This window comes from Hoplias malabaricus, chromosome 1 (genome assembly GCF_029633855.1).
Source record: "Hoplias malabaricus isolate fHopMal1 chromosome 1, fHopMal1.hap1, whole genome shotgun sequence".
NCBI classification, from domain to species: Eukaryota; Metazoa; Chordata; class Actinopteri; order Characiformes; family Erythrinidae; genus Hoplias; species Hoplias malabaricus.
In genome coordinates, this window is record NC_089800.1 from 2,162,440 (window position 1) to 2,179,736 (window position 17,297).

At 44.6% G+C, this 17,297-nt stretch overlaps 1 protein-coding gene across 2 annotated transcripts; it reads left to right on the plus strand.

Annotated features, from left to right (window-relative positions):
• Positions 1–272: 272 nt before the first annotated feature.
• fam110d (family with sequence similarity 110 member D) lies at positions 273–16,943 on the plus strand. 2 transcript variants are annotated; one of them, XM_066662417.1, is made up of 3 exons: positions 273–338; positions 12,184–13,049; positions 14,363–16,943. In XM_066662417.1, exons 2-3 carry the CDS (start codon positions 12,742–12,744, stop codon positions 15,297–15,299), a joined length of 1,245 nt encoding a protein of 414 aa, XP_066518514.1. In that variant the 5' UTR covers positions 273–338; positions 12,184–12,741; the 3' UTR covers positions 15,300–16,943. The 2 variants fall into 2 exon arrangements, with proteins under 2 accessions (XP_066518514.1, XP_066518513.1); XM_066662416.1 differs by lacking the exon at positions 273–338 and adding an exon at positions 9,051–9,189.
• Positions 16,944–17,297: the final 354 nt, after the last annotated feature.

A 17,297-nucleotide genomic window follows, 5' to 3' on the forward strand; every position in this document is an offset into this window, starting at 1 on the left:
TTTAACCCCCCCCAACCAAAGAAATTCTACACCCCTGCTTTTGCTTTACCTGCCCCCAACACTCAGCCACACACACACACAAACGCACACACTCACACACACACAAACACACTCCGCCCTCACGCTGCTGTGTGTGGGCAAGTCTTTTTTCTCTGCAGTTTGACTGGAGCTGAGGAGCAGAGAGGACGCACCGAGGGTTCCCCTGAAACACAGGACACCATTTATTACCAGAACCACTGGAGAGAGAGAGAGAGAGAGAGAGAGAGAGAGAGAGAGAGAGAGAGAGAGAGAGAGAGTTCCTCTGGACACTGGGAGAGAAAGGAAGAGTTGCACTCATAGTGAGTATGCAATGAAATATAATGTTTATTTTGCATGCTTTGCTTTATGACGTGTTTATCCCTGGATCTGGACATTGGGACATTAAGAGACTGGGACACTATGGGACTCAAACACTAGGAAATTGACACATTAGAAGACTGGGGCTGGGACATTGTGAGATGTGGACACTAGGAGACTGGAACACTAAGAAACTGGAAAACTGGGAGACTTTGACATAGGAAGATTAGGACTGTGAAACTGGGACACTAGGGGACTGGGAAACTAGGGGACAGGGACTGGGAAACTAGGGGAATGAGACAGTGAGACATTGGGACACCAGGGGACTGGGACAGTGAGACACTAGGGGAATGGGACAGTGAGACACTCTGACACTAGGGGACTGGGACAGTGAGACACTGGGACACTAGGGGATTGGGACAGTGAGACACTGGGACACAAGGGGATTGGGAAACTAGGGGACTGGGACAGTGAGACATTGGGACACTAGGGGAATGGGACAGTGAGACACTGGGACACTAAGGGACTGGGAAACTAAGGGAATGGGACAGTGAGACATTGGGACACTAGGGGAATGGGAGGGTGAGACACTGGGACACTAGGGGACTGGGACAGTGGGACACTGGGATTGTTTGGCGGTGTGTTGAAGGGGGGACAGTCAGCGCCATCAGCTGTCGTTCATTGATTAGGTTCTTAATGATGAGGAGTGAGTGACCATGCAGTGACCTGATTAACCATTCAGTCAGAGCTGTTACCCCCCGGCCACCTGGCCCCCAACTCCAATCACAGATATCAACCTGTGAACCGCTCCAGGGACCTAGAAGTTGTGGGTTCAAGTCCCGCTCCGGGTGACTTTCTGTGAGGAGTGTAGTGTGTTCTCCCTGTGTCTGCGTAGGTTTCCTCTGGGTGACTGTCTGTGAGGAGTGTGGTGTGTTCTCTCTGTGTCTGTGTGGGTTTCCTCCGGGTGACTGTCTGTGAGGAGTGTGGTGTGTTCTCCCTGTGTCTGCATGGGTTTCCTCTGGGTGACTGTCTGTGAGGAGTGTGGTGTGTTCTCTCTGTGTCTGTGTGGGTTTCCTCCGGGTGATTGTCTGTGAGGAGTGTGGTGTGTTCTCCCTGTGTCTGCGTGGGTTTCCTCCGGGTGCTCCGGTTTCCTGTCACGCTCCAAAAACACACGTTGGTAGGTGGATTAGAGACTCAAAAGTGTCCGTAGGTGTGAGTGAATGTGTGAGTGTGTGTCGCCTTGTGAAGGACTGGCGCCCCCTACAGGGTGTATTGCACCCAGTGATTCCGGGAAGGCTCCAGACGCACCGCGACCCTGAACTGGATAAGGGTTACAGACAATGAATGAATGAATGAATAACAGCAACAATGTTTATCTCTCTGCACTACTTTAGCTCCAAAACACAAACACTTTTAACGGTAAAATACTGTTAATTAATCTCTCAATATCAGCACCAGACTTGACTAAGTCCATGTGTCTAAACGTCATCAAAAAGCAATGTTCCAAAACCTAGCGTAAACACTTCCCTCTGAAAGAGGAACAGACTTGGAAGAGATGGATGAGGGAGTGTCCACAAACATTTGGCAGAGTACATAGTTCGAAACAGTCCTCAGAGTCAGTCTAAACACTCCAGTCCAGACAAAACGAACACGTTTCACTGATTCAGACAAAACAAACATGCTACACCTGTCCTCGACCCCGGCCGAGCCTGTGCTGATGTGGGTGTATTATTTTCCTCCTCTCTGAAAGCAGAAACGTTCCTCTGAGTCTCAGCTCTGTTTGATCTTTTTTAATCTTTATTTTTCTTAAGTGTTTTGCAGTGTTTTCGCGTTCTCGGTTGTTCTTGCTCGACTCCGTCGGTGTGAGCTGGCACTGAGCGAGAGGAGAAATACCTCAGGATGGATCTGGGTCTGGGATTCAGAGGTGCAGTCTGGCCCCAGATATTAAAGCAGATTTTGTGAGTAACCTTATCGAGGTGTTTACATGCAGCTGGGTAAATCAGATAATAGGAAAAGTCCCAGTTGAGTCAGATTTCCCCTCACAACATCCAATGATATCGCAGACAGATGTGACATAAAAGCATTGCAAATATATCTTATTTTAAACAATTTTGAAGACTTCTGTTGATGTTGCTGGGCATGTGGAATGTAATTGGTGGGCGGGGCTTACCTCCAGCAGCCAATGGCTAGCATGCTAATAAATCTACTCTCCTGGTACAAGGCTTACATTTCTAATGAAAGGGTAAAGGTTCTGGGCTTTTCCCAGTGACATCAGCTTCTTTTAGCACAGGTAAAAGTTAAAAGAGTCTGTGTGTGTGTGTGTGTGTGTGACAGCTGTTTTCACACAGCTGTAAGGCAGAATGACGTAGAACGTGTCAAAATGGATTTACAAGACAGAGTGTTAGCGTTCTGTTGCTGTTGTTTAGAACAAACGCAATAAATGTAGTGATGTCAGCCCCAGGCTCTGCATGTTTTAATGCATGGGGTATTAACCTGGTCCTGAAGTAGTCCCTGTGTGGATTCTAGAGTTGTTCTACAAAAATATACTGATACAAATGACATAGAGGCCTCCAAAAAAGTGCAAGATGGAGGTGGTTTCTAATACAGTGCAGATTAGGGCAGACCCATCGACCAATCATCAACCCTCTCCACCCGTTTCCCCAGCAGGGGGAGACACAACTCACAGTGGAACTAAACTCTAGGGGACGCTGCTTGTCCCACTGCTGCACGCACTCTGTTCTCTATTAACACAAAAGGGTTTGTGTGGATCAATCTGTATCGGTTATAGTTTAGAAACCGCTGGGCATTATGGGAGCCTGTATCAGGAGCTTGTGTCTGATTGGCTCAAGTGGACGTTACAGGAGGAGTCATCAGTGGGCGGTTCTTAAATCATAAGCTTGTTTCTGATTGGCTCTGCTGGATGTTATGGGAGGATTTTGATGATGGTCTTGCTTCTGGTCGTCTTCCCAGTTGCACTCTGGGAAATGTGAAACTCTCCAAGCTTCTCTGATCCCTGATGGTATTTGAGGGCTTTAAGATTTTGAAAATGACAGGATTTGGGAGTATGTTTAAATCTGACCATTGTTTCCAGCTGATATTTAATGATGTATTTACGTTACCCCAGAACCACGCTGTGTCACTGCACTCGTAAATCTGCCTGTCCTAGATTTAACCGTGCTGTTAGCATTCAGAAATAACCACCGCTGATCTGGGCGACTAAGGCATGCCTGATTCTTTCATGTTGGCTTTGTCAGAGGTGAACGTGTCGGTGCCGAGGCTCACGCCTTGTGTTTATGACGAAGAGCCCTTCTCTGGACGCCAGGCCGAACCCAAAGTCTCTGGAGGTCTGCTGACAGCTGTGAGAGCGTCTCACTCGGACTCTCGCATTCGCCTAATTGTCAGCGCCCGTGTCGTTAATGCCTCGCTCCTGTCGGATCAAATCAGGCTCAGAGGGGCTATGGAGGTCTCACGTGACAAAGAGTTAACCCTCTGTCCGTCTCAAATGCCTCGCTGCTTTGACAGATCCAGAAAGACATGATCTTCCACTCATCTCCAAACGTCGCGGCTCTGAAGATGGCCTCAATTTCTGTGGCACTTTAGGGCTGTTTCGAAGCGTCGTCTAATGAGAACGGACAGACTCATCACCATGAGTCAGAAGCGGCAGATCCGGCCGAGCAGTCTCAGGACGTCTGCAGAGGGGGAAATACATTTCTCGTGTTCTTAAGTCTTCTTTAGTCCAGGGCTACATTTATTTCACATGTGAAGTGCAAAAATACATTTTGGGTTTATTTTTGATGCATACAGCACACATCAATCTAGGAGTTTCTATAGAGGAACAGTACAGAATCAGTTCTTCTGCTATCTGTGCAAATCTAGGCCAATAAACATGTCAAAAACAGCTGGTTTTTAAACAGTATCAGCATTTTGTAAGAGTTCAATCCCTGACCTTGATGAAATCATTTAAAAAAACATTTCATTTTAATTTTTTTCTCCTTGGACTCATCCCCAACTTTGAAAACTATAAACATTCTCTACTTTTAAGCTCAATTTTCTTTGCAGCTCTGTAATTTGGACATGAAAAACTGAGACTAAATCAGGACAGGGAGCTAATATCGGACCTTGAGTCAGTTTGGAGAGATTATGGGAATCATGGCTAATAAGGAAAGCTGATTTATTAATTATACTCCTCCAATTTCTAATTTCCCAAACGAATGGACTTTTATTAAACGTGTCAGTGCTCAATGAAAGGTTCACGACATCAATCCTAAACACCTTCAGCCGCAGGGAGCCAGAAAGGTACAGTCTGGTATATTTTTTAAAGTACAACAGACTCGGACGTCCTGGTGTATTGTCGTGTACAGACGTGTATTGTCTGCAGGGTTCAGGTTCGGCCTGAAATAGGCCACAGACACGGCAGTGAAAATGAACACCACAAACATACTTCAGTTTCCATCTCAGAGATCAGATGAGCTCAGGCGAGATCAGATGAGTAATGTGGCTAATGGCGCTGGGACTGTTTTGACAGGACTGCGGATGAACCGTGCTGGCAGACATGTGGCTGTTAGCGTCGATTTCCATGGCCTTCTTTAGGTGTGTGTCCTGATCTCCGCTGTCCGTACGCTGGACACTAATGTCTGCGTACAAGCTTCTATAATCCTGTGGTAAAGCGCTGAAACAGCTGCACATGAGCCTAAGGTCACCGTGTTAAATGTTGGGTGCCGGCCGTTAGAACACAACGCCTCCCAGAATTGGACTGTGGAGTCCACTGCGTTTTCTGGAATCCACTGTCTTTGTGACGAGAACCTAATCTGAAAACTAAGATGTGTTTATGTTGGTAACTAATTATACTGGACAATGATTGTTTATGATTTATTGTGGTATTTATCCTGATGAAGTTGTTGCTAAACGTTAGTTTACCCAGCATTATCCTGTCAGGTTTATCAGCAGGTCGTTTTCAGTTTCAGTTAAAACTCACCTGGACCTGGAATTCTCCAGAACTGCTGAAATCAATCCACCCCTAATGACAAAACCTCAGCATGACACACTTTTAGCACCAGTCCTGACCCCCAGCACTTAGTTTGCACCCTGCCGTGTTGTTAATGCAGAGGTTGGGTTGCCATATCTTCAACGCATGGTTGCACATTACGCTAACAGTTAGTGAAAGCTGTGAAAATGTCTGGTATGAGAGGAGAGGGTGATGTGGTGGTGTCGGGAGTGTGAGGAGAGCGCAGTCTCGTGGTGATAAGCCTCTTTTGGAAATTGTGTGTTCATTAGAAGGAAAAGAAACAGAACGCTGTAAAGAAAACCTCTTTTCTGACTGTGATTATTTTAGGATTGAATATGGGTTTCAATGTTCACTGTAAATGCTCACTAGCTCTGACACGTGATAAAAATCCTAAAATGCTGGAAAAGCCTTTTTACAAACATCAAAAATCATGTTTTCGGGTTGTTTTTGTGTGTGTGTGTGTGTGTGTTTACAAACTACCTTTTTGTAGAACTGGGGTTCACATGTGGGTCAGATCAGTGTTAACCTTCAGATACTCACCACTTCACACAATTATTTAAAACCTGTTTCATCCACAGTGCCACAGGGAACACTGGAACACATCACACGCAGTGTTCTGTAAACAGACACAGTTCCTGGAGCAAAGTTTTTCAAACATTGCAAAAACAGCCTGATGTTCAGGAGAGAAATCTGCGGCGTAAACATCTGGCGTTCCTCCAGAACCCGGTTCCGCAGCAGAGCGACCGCACAGAGCCAAATCCTCCCTTCTCACAGAAAGATGCATTATTTATAAAAGCCTCCAAAGCTGGAGGTACATCTAGATGAAAGAGTTCAGGCAGGTTCTGTTGTGGAGGAGAACGTGGTTGAAACAGAGTACAGTTTTCATTCGACTTTTGTATCATTTGCCAATTTTACTTCAACCCAAATGCCCTACACCTTCCATCCAGTGACCCACAATAATTTTAAAGATATCGTAGAATGAAATATAAGAATTCTAGACCAGGGACCCTTAATGTACTGTAACTACTCAACTTGACTCAGCTCGGCTCTACATGCTTTCCTGTCCCTGGTCCCTGGATGGTTTTCCGCTCCCACAACTTTCCCTTGAAATGTATACAGTGTTGTCTTTAAGCCCTGTCTCTAACAGGAACAGTGGGCTTTGGGAACAACAACAACAGCGACGGTAACGTTAAGCGGTGTTTACTCATGGTGTATTGGCGTGTTGTTGTTGTTTGGGACTGAACACAGCTCCGTCATCAGTTCAGACAGATCAGTAGAGTTTGTTCCTTCCTTGTTGCAGCGTCCAGCTCTCGTTGGATTCTTTCGTCGGCCACCGATCCAAGGAGCGTTTGAACCTCTTCAAAAGACCACGGCGTAATTTTACGAGCTGTCGTCGTGAGTCGGATAAAAACAAACGTGATCTCTGCTGCAGCTGGAGATTTTACAGATGGAGAGTTGGTTCTGGTCGTCTGCGTTGCGTGGCGTAGAGTGACGACTCTCTCTGGACAGTCAGCGCTCTGCAAGGTTTACACGCCACGGTTTAGTCCCTACTCGACTCGCTCTGAACCACGAGAGAACAGCCACTAAACAAGAACCCGCTTCCAGAACCAGGACCTGATTTAAGTGGAGTAAAGTACAGTACAGTAGAATAGGGACCATTCAGTGGAAAAGCACCATTACTGTAGTGTAGAATCAGGAGTCTTGGTAAAGGATCTTTAGACCTATAAAGTTCTTTTAGTGTGAAATATATCACAGTGTAAATATAGTCAACTGATAAACAGTGTGTGTATAAAGTGCTGTGTGTGTGTGTGTGTGTGTTACCTGTGGCTGTATCTTTGCTGCTTATCTGCACCACGTCTTTCCTGGGTGTGACAGGGTGTGGGCAGTGTGTGTGTATGACGTGCGGTGTGTGTGTTCACTGCAGCTCTATCTCTGCCTGTTCTAGAGTGTGATAAGATACCCAGCGCTGGACACACTATGTAATATTTAGCATTAGCTTGAGGTCAACAGGGACCGGACACTTCACACTTGGGAATACACTGATTAAAAAGCTGCTCAGTGTTCAGCTCTGAATTTTTGAACCCTGAATGCCTGTTTATAGCACTTTTCCCCTGCCCCTACGCTGCTTTAGCTGCCCCTCCATGCGTCTGTTTAACACTGGTCATGCCTGAATAACAATAGGAGGATGTGTCCAGTCAGCTAAGTGTCCTCTTATCACTGACTGCGGGGTTGAAAGGGCTTTAAAGAGGTTTCCCCCATGACCTATTTGTGCTGTGTATATCAGCTGAGAGATGGAGAGCCCCCACCTGGGGTTAGAGTGGGGTTTGAGCTGAAGGAGGTGGGTTTGAGGGGGGTTACAGTGGGGATATTACATTAGCATCAGATGTGAAATATTCTCCAGGATTTTTCGGATGTGTGCAGACCAGTTCATCCTAAGAAAATAAAAGACAACACTGAGAACTGTGGGACAACATGGTAGAATCAGCTCTGACCGCTGCAGGTCCACAGTCTGCGATCCCTGTAGTTGAGGCATTAATTGTCAAGTGCTGAGTGAGGTTTGGGCTTCGTCTCAAAGAATGTTTCCGGTTGGCAAAATTCCGGTTTATTTTCATGGGTCCCCCCACCCCCCCCACCCCTCAGTCCTAATGAGGCCTGGCCTCTCTCTTATCTCCAGCGCCAGAGCGGTCAGTTGTCTGGACATTTCAATAATGCAGGACCCTGTCTGGCTTCTGATGTCTTCTTTCTCCTGACAGTGCCTTGGGTCCTGTTCCTGAGTCGTGTGGCCCACATACACCAATTTAGAACTTTTTATAAATAGCCTTCTTAAACCGTACTTATCACAGTAGTACTTATGTTCTAAAACAGTATTACAGATGAAAACAGCACTTAAATATTCCTTCTCATTGCTACAGAGACAAAATCTTTGCAAAGTTTAGCCATCAGCAGCAGTAGAAGATAATAAAGGAAAGAATTAAGCTTAGGAATAATCTTCAGGATGTCAGATGACAATCAGATATTTTTTTTCTTTTTTTTTTTTTACAGCTGTTTATATCAAAAACTTTAATATTTATTTTTTTTGAGACATCTGTGTGGTTTCTGTCGTATAGAGTATGTTCTTAATTTTTTGAGATGAAAGTAAAATGCTGTGTAGTCTCTGATTTTACACAAATACTGCATTGTTTATTCAGAAAACCCTTTTCCATTTCAGCACTTTTCTCATATGAGCATAAATATATTTTTTTAAAATTTGGTCATTTTCTATTGAGGCCTTTTTATGGTCTTTTTTATTATTGGAAAACGTACTATGACTCAAACAAATCTCAACTTCCATCACAAGTAAGAACATTTTTGCTCTGTGGGGTAAAGGTCCCATTTTACCATTTACTAAAAATGGTTCCAACTTGGGAAAATCAAATTAAACTTTGAATACATGTGAAGAAAGGTAGTACTATCCCTGCTGAATTAACTAGATATGTCTGTAGCCTAAAAGAAACATAAAGATAGCAGTGAGGCTAAGATTGAACTTCAGGAGATATAATAGACATTTTCTCTTCCCTTTCCTGTGCTCCAGTTTGATCTAGAGCTTTGACACAGCATGAAGCTTAACATCTGGTTCCTGCTAAAGTGAATAAAGCACAGGGCCAGACTTCCCCCAGGCACCCAGCTTCAAGTGGAGGGTCACTAACAAGGGCATTAAAACCAGGGGAGATGAGAAGGGACTGGAGCAGCAGGGGTTAATTACAAGCCAAGAGAGATTAGCATGGCCTAGCTTAGCCTGGTTGGGAAAAAGGAAAAGTCCTGCTGCTCATTCGAGTCTGAACTCAGAGGCCCGAGGATCACAGAGGAAGGTGAAGGACTTTAATTTGTTCCATTAGTGTTATATTTAACCCTCAATACTTCAAGGGCTCGTAATGATAGGAAGCTAACATGAGATGATACTCCTGGCTAGCCTATAGTTAGCATGTTGGAAATGTTAACATAGAGATGAAAAATTTGAGGGTTTTTAATCTGAATGGTTTGTTGCTTTGTATTAAAAATGGTTTGAAATTTAACCTGCTCTGGTTTTAACTCTGGTGCCAACACACTAACAGCGCTAACAAAGCTAGCAGTTCGGGGGTAACTAGGGCACCATAGCCGTGTGTATGGGGTAGGGGTGTAGACCTAAATAGGTGACAAATTTAGAAAACTGCCAAAATATATATTTCTATACTGATGGTCCAACATTAACTTCAGTCATTAGCCTTACTCTCTACTGATGACAAAAGGCTAGCAGCAGAGCTAACGCTGGTGACAGTAGAGATGATTTATTCTTAGGGATATTTGTTTTATTTTTTGGAAGCTAAAACCATTAAAGAACATTTTCCCTTCACCTATTTGCCTTACTCTGTTAATGTCACATCTTCATGAAGTCATCAATCGAGCAGAATCACAGGCTTGTTTTTTAATTTGGGACAGTGTCACACTATTAATAGCTCTGTTTCCTGTTGTGTTGTAGCATCTAAATATATGCCTACGTACTTTAGAGACATCAATAGTATCGAGGCAACATCCAAGTCAATAACAGCCTCTGGAGCAGAGGGAGTGCACAACAACATCACACACTAACCACAGAGAAGTGTTCAAACTTGAGACTGTTACATTTACCACAAACCACAGCTAAGCTAATTATAATGAATGTCAGAGGAAGGCGTGAAAGTGAAAGGCAGTTCGCTGTATTGTTTAAGATCAGAATCACAACCCCTCTGAGAAAATCTGCATTTACACTCTTCTGGGCTTTAGTCATTCACTCACTCACTCGTGTTTAGCAGGGTGAAAGTTTCATGTCACTTTTGAAGCTTCCTATCATTTTGTAATATTAGTGATTTATATCATTGATACCTTCTTAAAAACAAAGGTGCTACAAATGACTCTTTGAGAAATGACAAAGAAGAACCACTTTATTTATAAATTGATGAAAAAAATGTACATCTTATGAAGTTTCATTAAAACTTTAAAATTTTCTTCACACTCACTTCATTTTACAAACAGTTATTTATGTAATCAACATATTTAATAATAACTTTAAACACATTGTAGAACTAACAAAGACTAGTGTGGCCTGAATAGAAAGTTCAGACCCCGCAGTTTCAGCTCTGACTCTGTGCTGTAGTGAAGGAGTTGTGGGTCAAAAGCAGATGAAGAAAATAATGCATGTCAAGGCTGAGGGACCTGGTCCCGAGAAAAGGCCCGTGAAAAAGTCTGATGTTTTCAGGTGTTTGCAATCTCTTTCTCTTTCTTTGGATAATCCTTAAATCCTCTGCCTTTTCCTGCCCAACACCTGTTTGGAATTCTTTCCCGTAACTTTCCCAAACAATGACTACGTTTCCCAAAGCTTAGGACATCTGGAAAATGTTGTAGTCCACCGTTCAGCCTGATTTACGATGGAGGGATGTGGAGGGGCTTCTGGGGAAAGGGGTCTCCTCAGGAGAAGTTGGTCCGATTAAAAGGTAGACAGGGATTTGAAGCCAAGTGGGTCCTGGAATATAAATCAGGATACAGATATTGTGGGTCAGATTTTGTCTTTGAAATCAAACGGGGTTAAAGCAACAGTTCAGTAAAAGTTTAACCCTTTAAATGAGGCTTGTAACACACACATTCATTTGTTGTTTGAAGCTTTTTTGTGGATTAAGTGTGAGCCAGCGAGGTATAAACCACAAACACAAGTCTATGTGAATCGACTCAGTATGAGCACAGTGCTAATTGGTGTATGTAAATATATTTCCAATAATTATTAGACACAAACTCCTTGTAGGATCCTAAAAAGCAAGCCTCAGACCCAAACACATCTCGGCTGATCAACAGCGATTGGAGTAACTTGTGGATATTCAGTGATTTGCTGAGCTATGGCTTTAAATGTTGCCCGCAGACATTTCTTCCGTGGCACAAAGCTGGGAAACGGTGACGCTTCCGCAGTCTCTGGGTCACAGAGTTCTCTTCCGGCTCTAAAGGCACAGCATTGTCTTTTTTCTCGCGTGGGACAGGATGCACTAAAATAGCAGTACTGTGATGTGTCATGTTTTGAATTACGCTGCAGCTTGATGCTGGCACGAGGGCACGAGTTTGGATCAGTTCCTCTAGAGAACGCTTTAATCTTTCAGCCTGGTCTCAACAGGAATTCACAGGAATTTCACTAACTGTCTGTTCCTAGGATTCGTATAGGAGCATATAAAATTAGGAACGTATACAGCGCACACACATTCACTCACACCAGGAGCCAGTTCACCTAACCTCCAAGTTTTTGGAGTATGGAAGAAACAGGAGCCCTCGGAGGAAACCCATGCAGACGCTGATTGTTGCTCGTTGGGGCAGCCGTGGCCTGGTGGTGAGGGAACTGTGCCTGTAACCGGAAGGTTGACGGTTCGATCCCCAGAGCTGGAAGGTCATGACTGAAGTGCCCTTGAGCGCAAAGCACCAAACCCCCAACTGCTCCCCGAGTGCCATGGCTAGAGTCGCCCAGCACCCCGGGCCTGTGTGTATATTGCCCCCTAGTGTTCACTAGTGTGTGTGTAAATGTGTGTTTCACTGCATGAATTGGGTTAAATGCAGAGACCAAATTCCTCTGTGGCCAATAAAGTGATTCAAATTATTTTAAGCTAACACTTTAGAATAATATTAATGTATTTAAAATATTTTTAACATGAAAATGCTTTACTATAAACACAAGGTTAGCTGTCGCTAAGCGAATTGATTGAAAAATAACAGACTTAATTCAAAAGATGAGTACACAATTTCACTGAATGTGTATTGGTACATGCCACGACACTGGGACATCCCTCACCTCACTATGTCCCTCTCTTTTACAGCTAAGTGTTGGTGAGGAAACGAGACTAACCTCCATCCATCACAAGCTGAAGTGTCCAGGCTCAGAGGAACGAGAAACCAGAGACGTCTGTCTGAAAACAAAAGGCAGAGGCTTTGTGTTCCTACCTCCAGTCGACCTTTGAGAGGAGGGAGTTCTCTGAGAGTTTGAGGAGAAGAAAGACACAGAGGAAAACACATTTGGAACTTTCTATTTCCTGCCGCTCTGTGGCATGTGGAACATTTAATTTCAGATGTGTTTTGGAAGGAAGCAAAAGTGTTTCCCTGTGCCCTGCCCAGTTCATCCAGTGTGTGTGTGAAGACCACAGGGAGATATCCAGCTTCTCTCGTGTATGGCACGGATGTCATTAGGATTTGTAAGATATAGAGTTCCTTAAGCTCTTCAAGGACTTGTGGTGGGTTCTCATTTTTGAAAAATACATAGAAGGTACAGAGTATTTACTGGATATCAGTCATAAGAGTTAAAAACTAGGTCAACACGCTTAGACATCTACGATTCAAGGCTTCCCTATGAATGCATTTTCCCACTGAGGTCATCCTCCATGAAGCCCCTAACTCCCATTGGGTCACCCTCGCCCTTGCGACTCCTCAACAAGGGTCCGGACTACCTCCGTCGGCAGATGGACAGTGGAACCCGTGGAGGTCACTCCGTCAGTGCTGTGGAGCGGCTGGAGGCTGACAAAGCCAAATACGTAAAGAGTCAGCAAGTAATCAACACCAAACAGGAGCCAGCACTCGTCCCCTGTGCGACACCGCCCCCTCAGCCTCGCCGTAACTTCACCGTCCCTTTGACGTTGACTCCAGTCCTGCCTCGGAGGACACAGCCTGGCACAACACAGGGTCCACCCAGGTATGAGTCTTTAATGTCTATATTTGTGGGTAGTTTCCATGTGGGAATTACTTTTTTTTTTTTTTTGCCTTTGTACAAAACCCATAAAACATCTGCTGTTGTAATTTGTTGTATTTTTTCACAAAAGATCTCCATTTGGTGAAAAATGTGTATTCAGATTAGACATGATTTTATTATTCATTTCAAAAATACTTGCACCTTTTAAAGGTAAAAAGGATATACATCTAAATCAGAGGCTTTAGAAGCTTGCTCTGAGGATATGATGCCGCTCTGGACGCTGGCATCAAATGCCCAAAATAAAAACAACAACGGGTCGTCACATAATTTGTGTCAAGCAGCATTGTGTTACTTAATAGTGAAACAGGCTCAGGGACAGTTAGATTGTGCGTTTTCATTGTAGTTTTTAAATGACTGTGTCCCTTGTCTTGGATGTTTTATGTTCTTATGTACATGGTGTTGGTCTTGATTTATTTACTGTTGTTGTGCGCCAGACAGATTCCCTTAGGGTGCAAGACTTCAATTCATTCAGTTTAAAGCAAAGAAAATGTAAGAGAGAGAGAGATTCAGTGAAGTATCAGTGAAGTCATTTTAGTCCATGCGCGCTGTAATCGTTTCACTCTGGACTCTGTCTCAGTCTGTTACTGTGAACAGAAAACCACAGAGACATCCCCGCCTGCCGAATATACCCTCTCTCTCAAGAACACCCACGCTCTCCAGAGCCAGAGCCTTAAATAAAGGCACATCTGCTTTTTACTGACCATAACATGATGGGCATTTCTGCAGAATAATATATGTTTCCAGATTTCTGCAGCAGAATCAAACAGTTTAAAAAGCACGAGATCTCACAAAGCTTTACCGATGTCTACTATCCACAACTGAGCCTGACCTTCCAACCCTCAGACTGCTCTGCAGGAGAAATTATCAGAGGAAGTCCCTGGTTATTTCAGTAGGACAGCTTGACCAGCCTGGGGTCCAGATCTGTCTCTTATTGTCATCGGGATGAGGACGATTTGTCTCCTCAGTTCCCAAACACTTAAATACTGTCAGTAAAGGAAAGGTGAACCTCACCTCTGTCTTTACGTTTTTGGAGTTGCAGGTGTCAGTTACTAAATAAAGTTTGGAAATCTTTTCTTTGTGCTTTTGTTGTTAATATAAAGCTTCAGGAGAATGAACACAGCGCAGATTCTTGCTTTTCCTGCAGTTGGCTTTTCTGAAAATGGGAGTTTGGGACTTTAGAACAAAACAAAACAGCACACAGTGAATGTAGCACAGGTAGAAATCTGACCCTTCTCTATCTGTCCACTTTTCTACAGGGTCCCAGTCTCCTTGTCTCATGATGATAATGAGGACTCCAGGAAGGAGAACCTGCAAGACCCCAAGGTGCAGAACCAGAACAACTCCACCTTTCTCCTTCCACCAACCCCCAGGAGCCCCATCAGGACCCCTATCCGGACCCAGCTGGTGGCACCCCATAGTGCTCCAGTGCTGCGTAGGAGCACAGGGAAGCGAATGCTGAGACCAGACTCTCTGCTCATCTATAGACAGAAGAAAGAGTGCAAGAGTCCCAGCAGTGGTGAACCTGGAGAGAACGTGAGCTCGGAGGTGAAGGGATACAGTTTTGTCCGGCGGTTTTTCCACGGATCCATGCGCGACAAGAGCTCAAAGATGACCATCAGTGAAGAAAAGGGTTCGTCCAGGGATGGTGACTCACGTATGTCTTGGTCCAATGATACCAACGGGACAGAGACCAGAAGGTCTAGCAGGACAGCAGAGTCTATTAATGGCAACACTGCATTTCTGGAGCCTCCAAAACCAACAATTACAAATCTGTGTGAATTCCAGGACGACGGCAACGGGAATAACGTAGATCCCTGGCTTAGGGCAAGCCTGCGGCGATCCGAATCCGACCTTCACCTTCGCCTCTCCATAGCTCTCTCTGAGCACGAACGCTTCTTTGACTTCTGTGGCCTGGACCGGGACATGGTGGATCATCTTGGGCCTGAGAACTTTCTGTCAGGAGGCAGTTCAGTCGACACTCTGTCACTGGCTTTCCGAAGCGTAGGAGGAGGATCTGAACCCAGCGAATTCTCCCTTCACTCGAGGGATGGCTTGGTGCAGGAAGAAGTGGCTGAGCAGACACCCACAGGTGTGTCCATCATCGAGAGGAACGCACGAGTGATCAAGTGGCTCTACAGCTGCAAGAACGCAGCGAGGGAAGCTCCCAAAGGTCCGAAAGAGTCGACCGTGTAGCCACAAAGAGAGACAGACGTCAGACTCTTATTCAAAGACCCAGTTCACACCAGCATTAACCTGCGTCCTGGGTGATCAGATCGTAATTGGTCAGCACAAGGTACAGGTGTAAATGGGGTGCAGTGCGTATCGAGGACACACTAATTGTAGTGTGAATGCCAAAGCGTTAACTGCATCACTGCCCAGTGTTTTTGTGAAGCTTCTGTTTAATTCCACCTGTGGTGGCGTGATTCCTCCGGGGGCCTCCTCCAGGGGAACGATGTGGAAAACCGATCACAGGAGACGCATTTTACGCAGCAGGTGTGAACAGCCTTATGATCAGACCACCCGAGACGCATGTTAATGCCAGGTGTGAACGGGGGCAAAGACTAAACGCATGGCGCAGGGTTGTCGTGTTTCTGAGAAGCTAAAGTTGTGTATTTATTTAATCTGGGACATATTTTGACTAGCGTTTGTGCAGCGATTACGGGTTCAGTGATGTTATTGTTTGAGAAAGAACAACAATACTGTTTGCTTTTGAATGCACAAATGAATAATTGAAAGTGGAGAGTAACTCAGCTTTTTTCCTTCCTGGATGGTCTTAATGTGTGAGTGTGAAGTGAACCGTGTGTACCTCCATCCTCAACAGGCCCAGTCTTTGTCTCACTGTTATTCCTCTTTAAAACGGAGGCGTTGGACAAACAGCAGACGGACCCCAACTTGGGAGATCTATTAAAAAACTGATGCACTGAACTTGAGAGAAAGAGAAATGAGAGATATATATTTTAGCATATGCTCTAGCGTTGGTAAAGCTAATTGCACACAGTTTGCCAAAGAGATAAACCAGCAAATAAACATCTACCCAAGAATGACCCCGGGAGCAGTCAGGAAACTGTTCTGAGGGGTTCAGTAATTTAAACTCGACTTGTTTATGTAGTTTCTGATGCTGATATGTGACAAAATGATGCTAGCATTAGCATCCTTAAACAGGATGAAAAACAACAAGGGACAGCATATGTTTGCGCAGTGCGCTAGTGTCAGAGCAAAGGACTTTGGTTAGTGCAGCGTGGTGTGGTTACCCGTACGGGGAATCAAACCCTGGCCTTCTGTGTAGAAAGCAGCTGCAGAGTTACCCACCCACCACTAACCCGAGACAGTGCTGACCTTATACTGACATAACCACGACTGTGGACACTGACAGTTTTGTGTAAGAAAGCTGATTTCTCATGGTCAGAAATGAGAAAAGGACACAGTCTCCTTTTGACCCGCCCCACTGAGATCATCAGTCACTGCTTCTTCTCTTTCACAGTGAAGGTCCACCCTGCCGGTCACAGGGCTGGGGCTAGTATTTAAGACAAAAAAAACGTATTTGAAAAATGAATCCAAGGCCTGCCGTGGAATCCAGAGTTCACTGGGGTCAGTACAGAGAGAGAGAAAGAGAGAGAGAGAGAAAGAGAGAGGTGGAGATGAGATTCCTTCAAAAACGCAGACGTTCCCCTGTGGCATGACAACCCAAATCTCCAGAAATCTCCAGAAATAACCTCATAATCTCACCTGCCGAGGCATCTCTCTCTCCCGCATGTTTACAGAGCAGAGTCCTTTCTTTCAACCTGAAAGGGATTTAGATTCTGTTTCCAAAGCCTGAAGTGTAAACATCTGCACAGAAAAGTGAAAATAAACATTTTTAATGAATAAATGAAGTGCATGTTTTGTTTGGCTGTTGTTGTTTTTTTGAAAACCCATTGTGGTACAAATCTAACCCTAACCCTGACACAAACCCCTAAAACCCAAACCCTTGACATACCCCTAGTCCTTAACACTTCAACCAACCTCTAAACTTAACCCCAACCCCTTAACCCCAGCCCCTAACTCTTAATCCCTAATAAAACCCCAAACCCTTAACCCCAGCCCCTAACTCTTAATCCCTAATAAAACCCACACCATTAACCCCAGCCCCTAACTCTTAATCCCGAATATAATCCTAAACCCTTAACTCCAGCCCCTAACTCTTAATCCCGA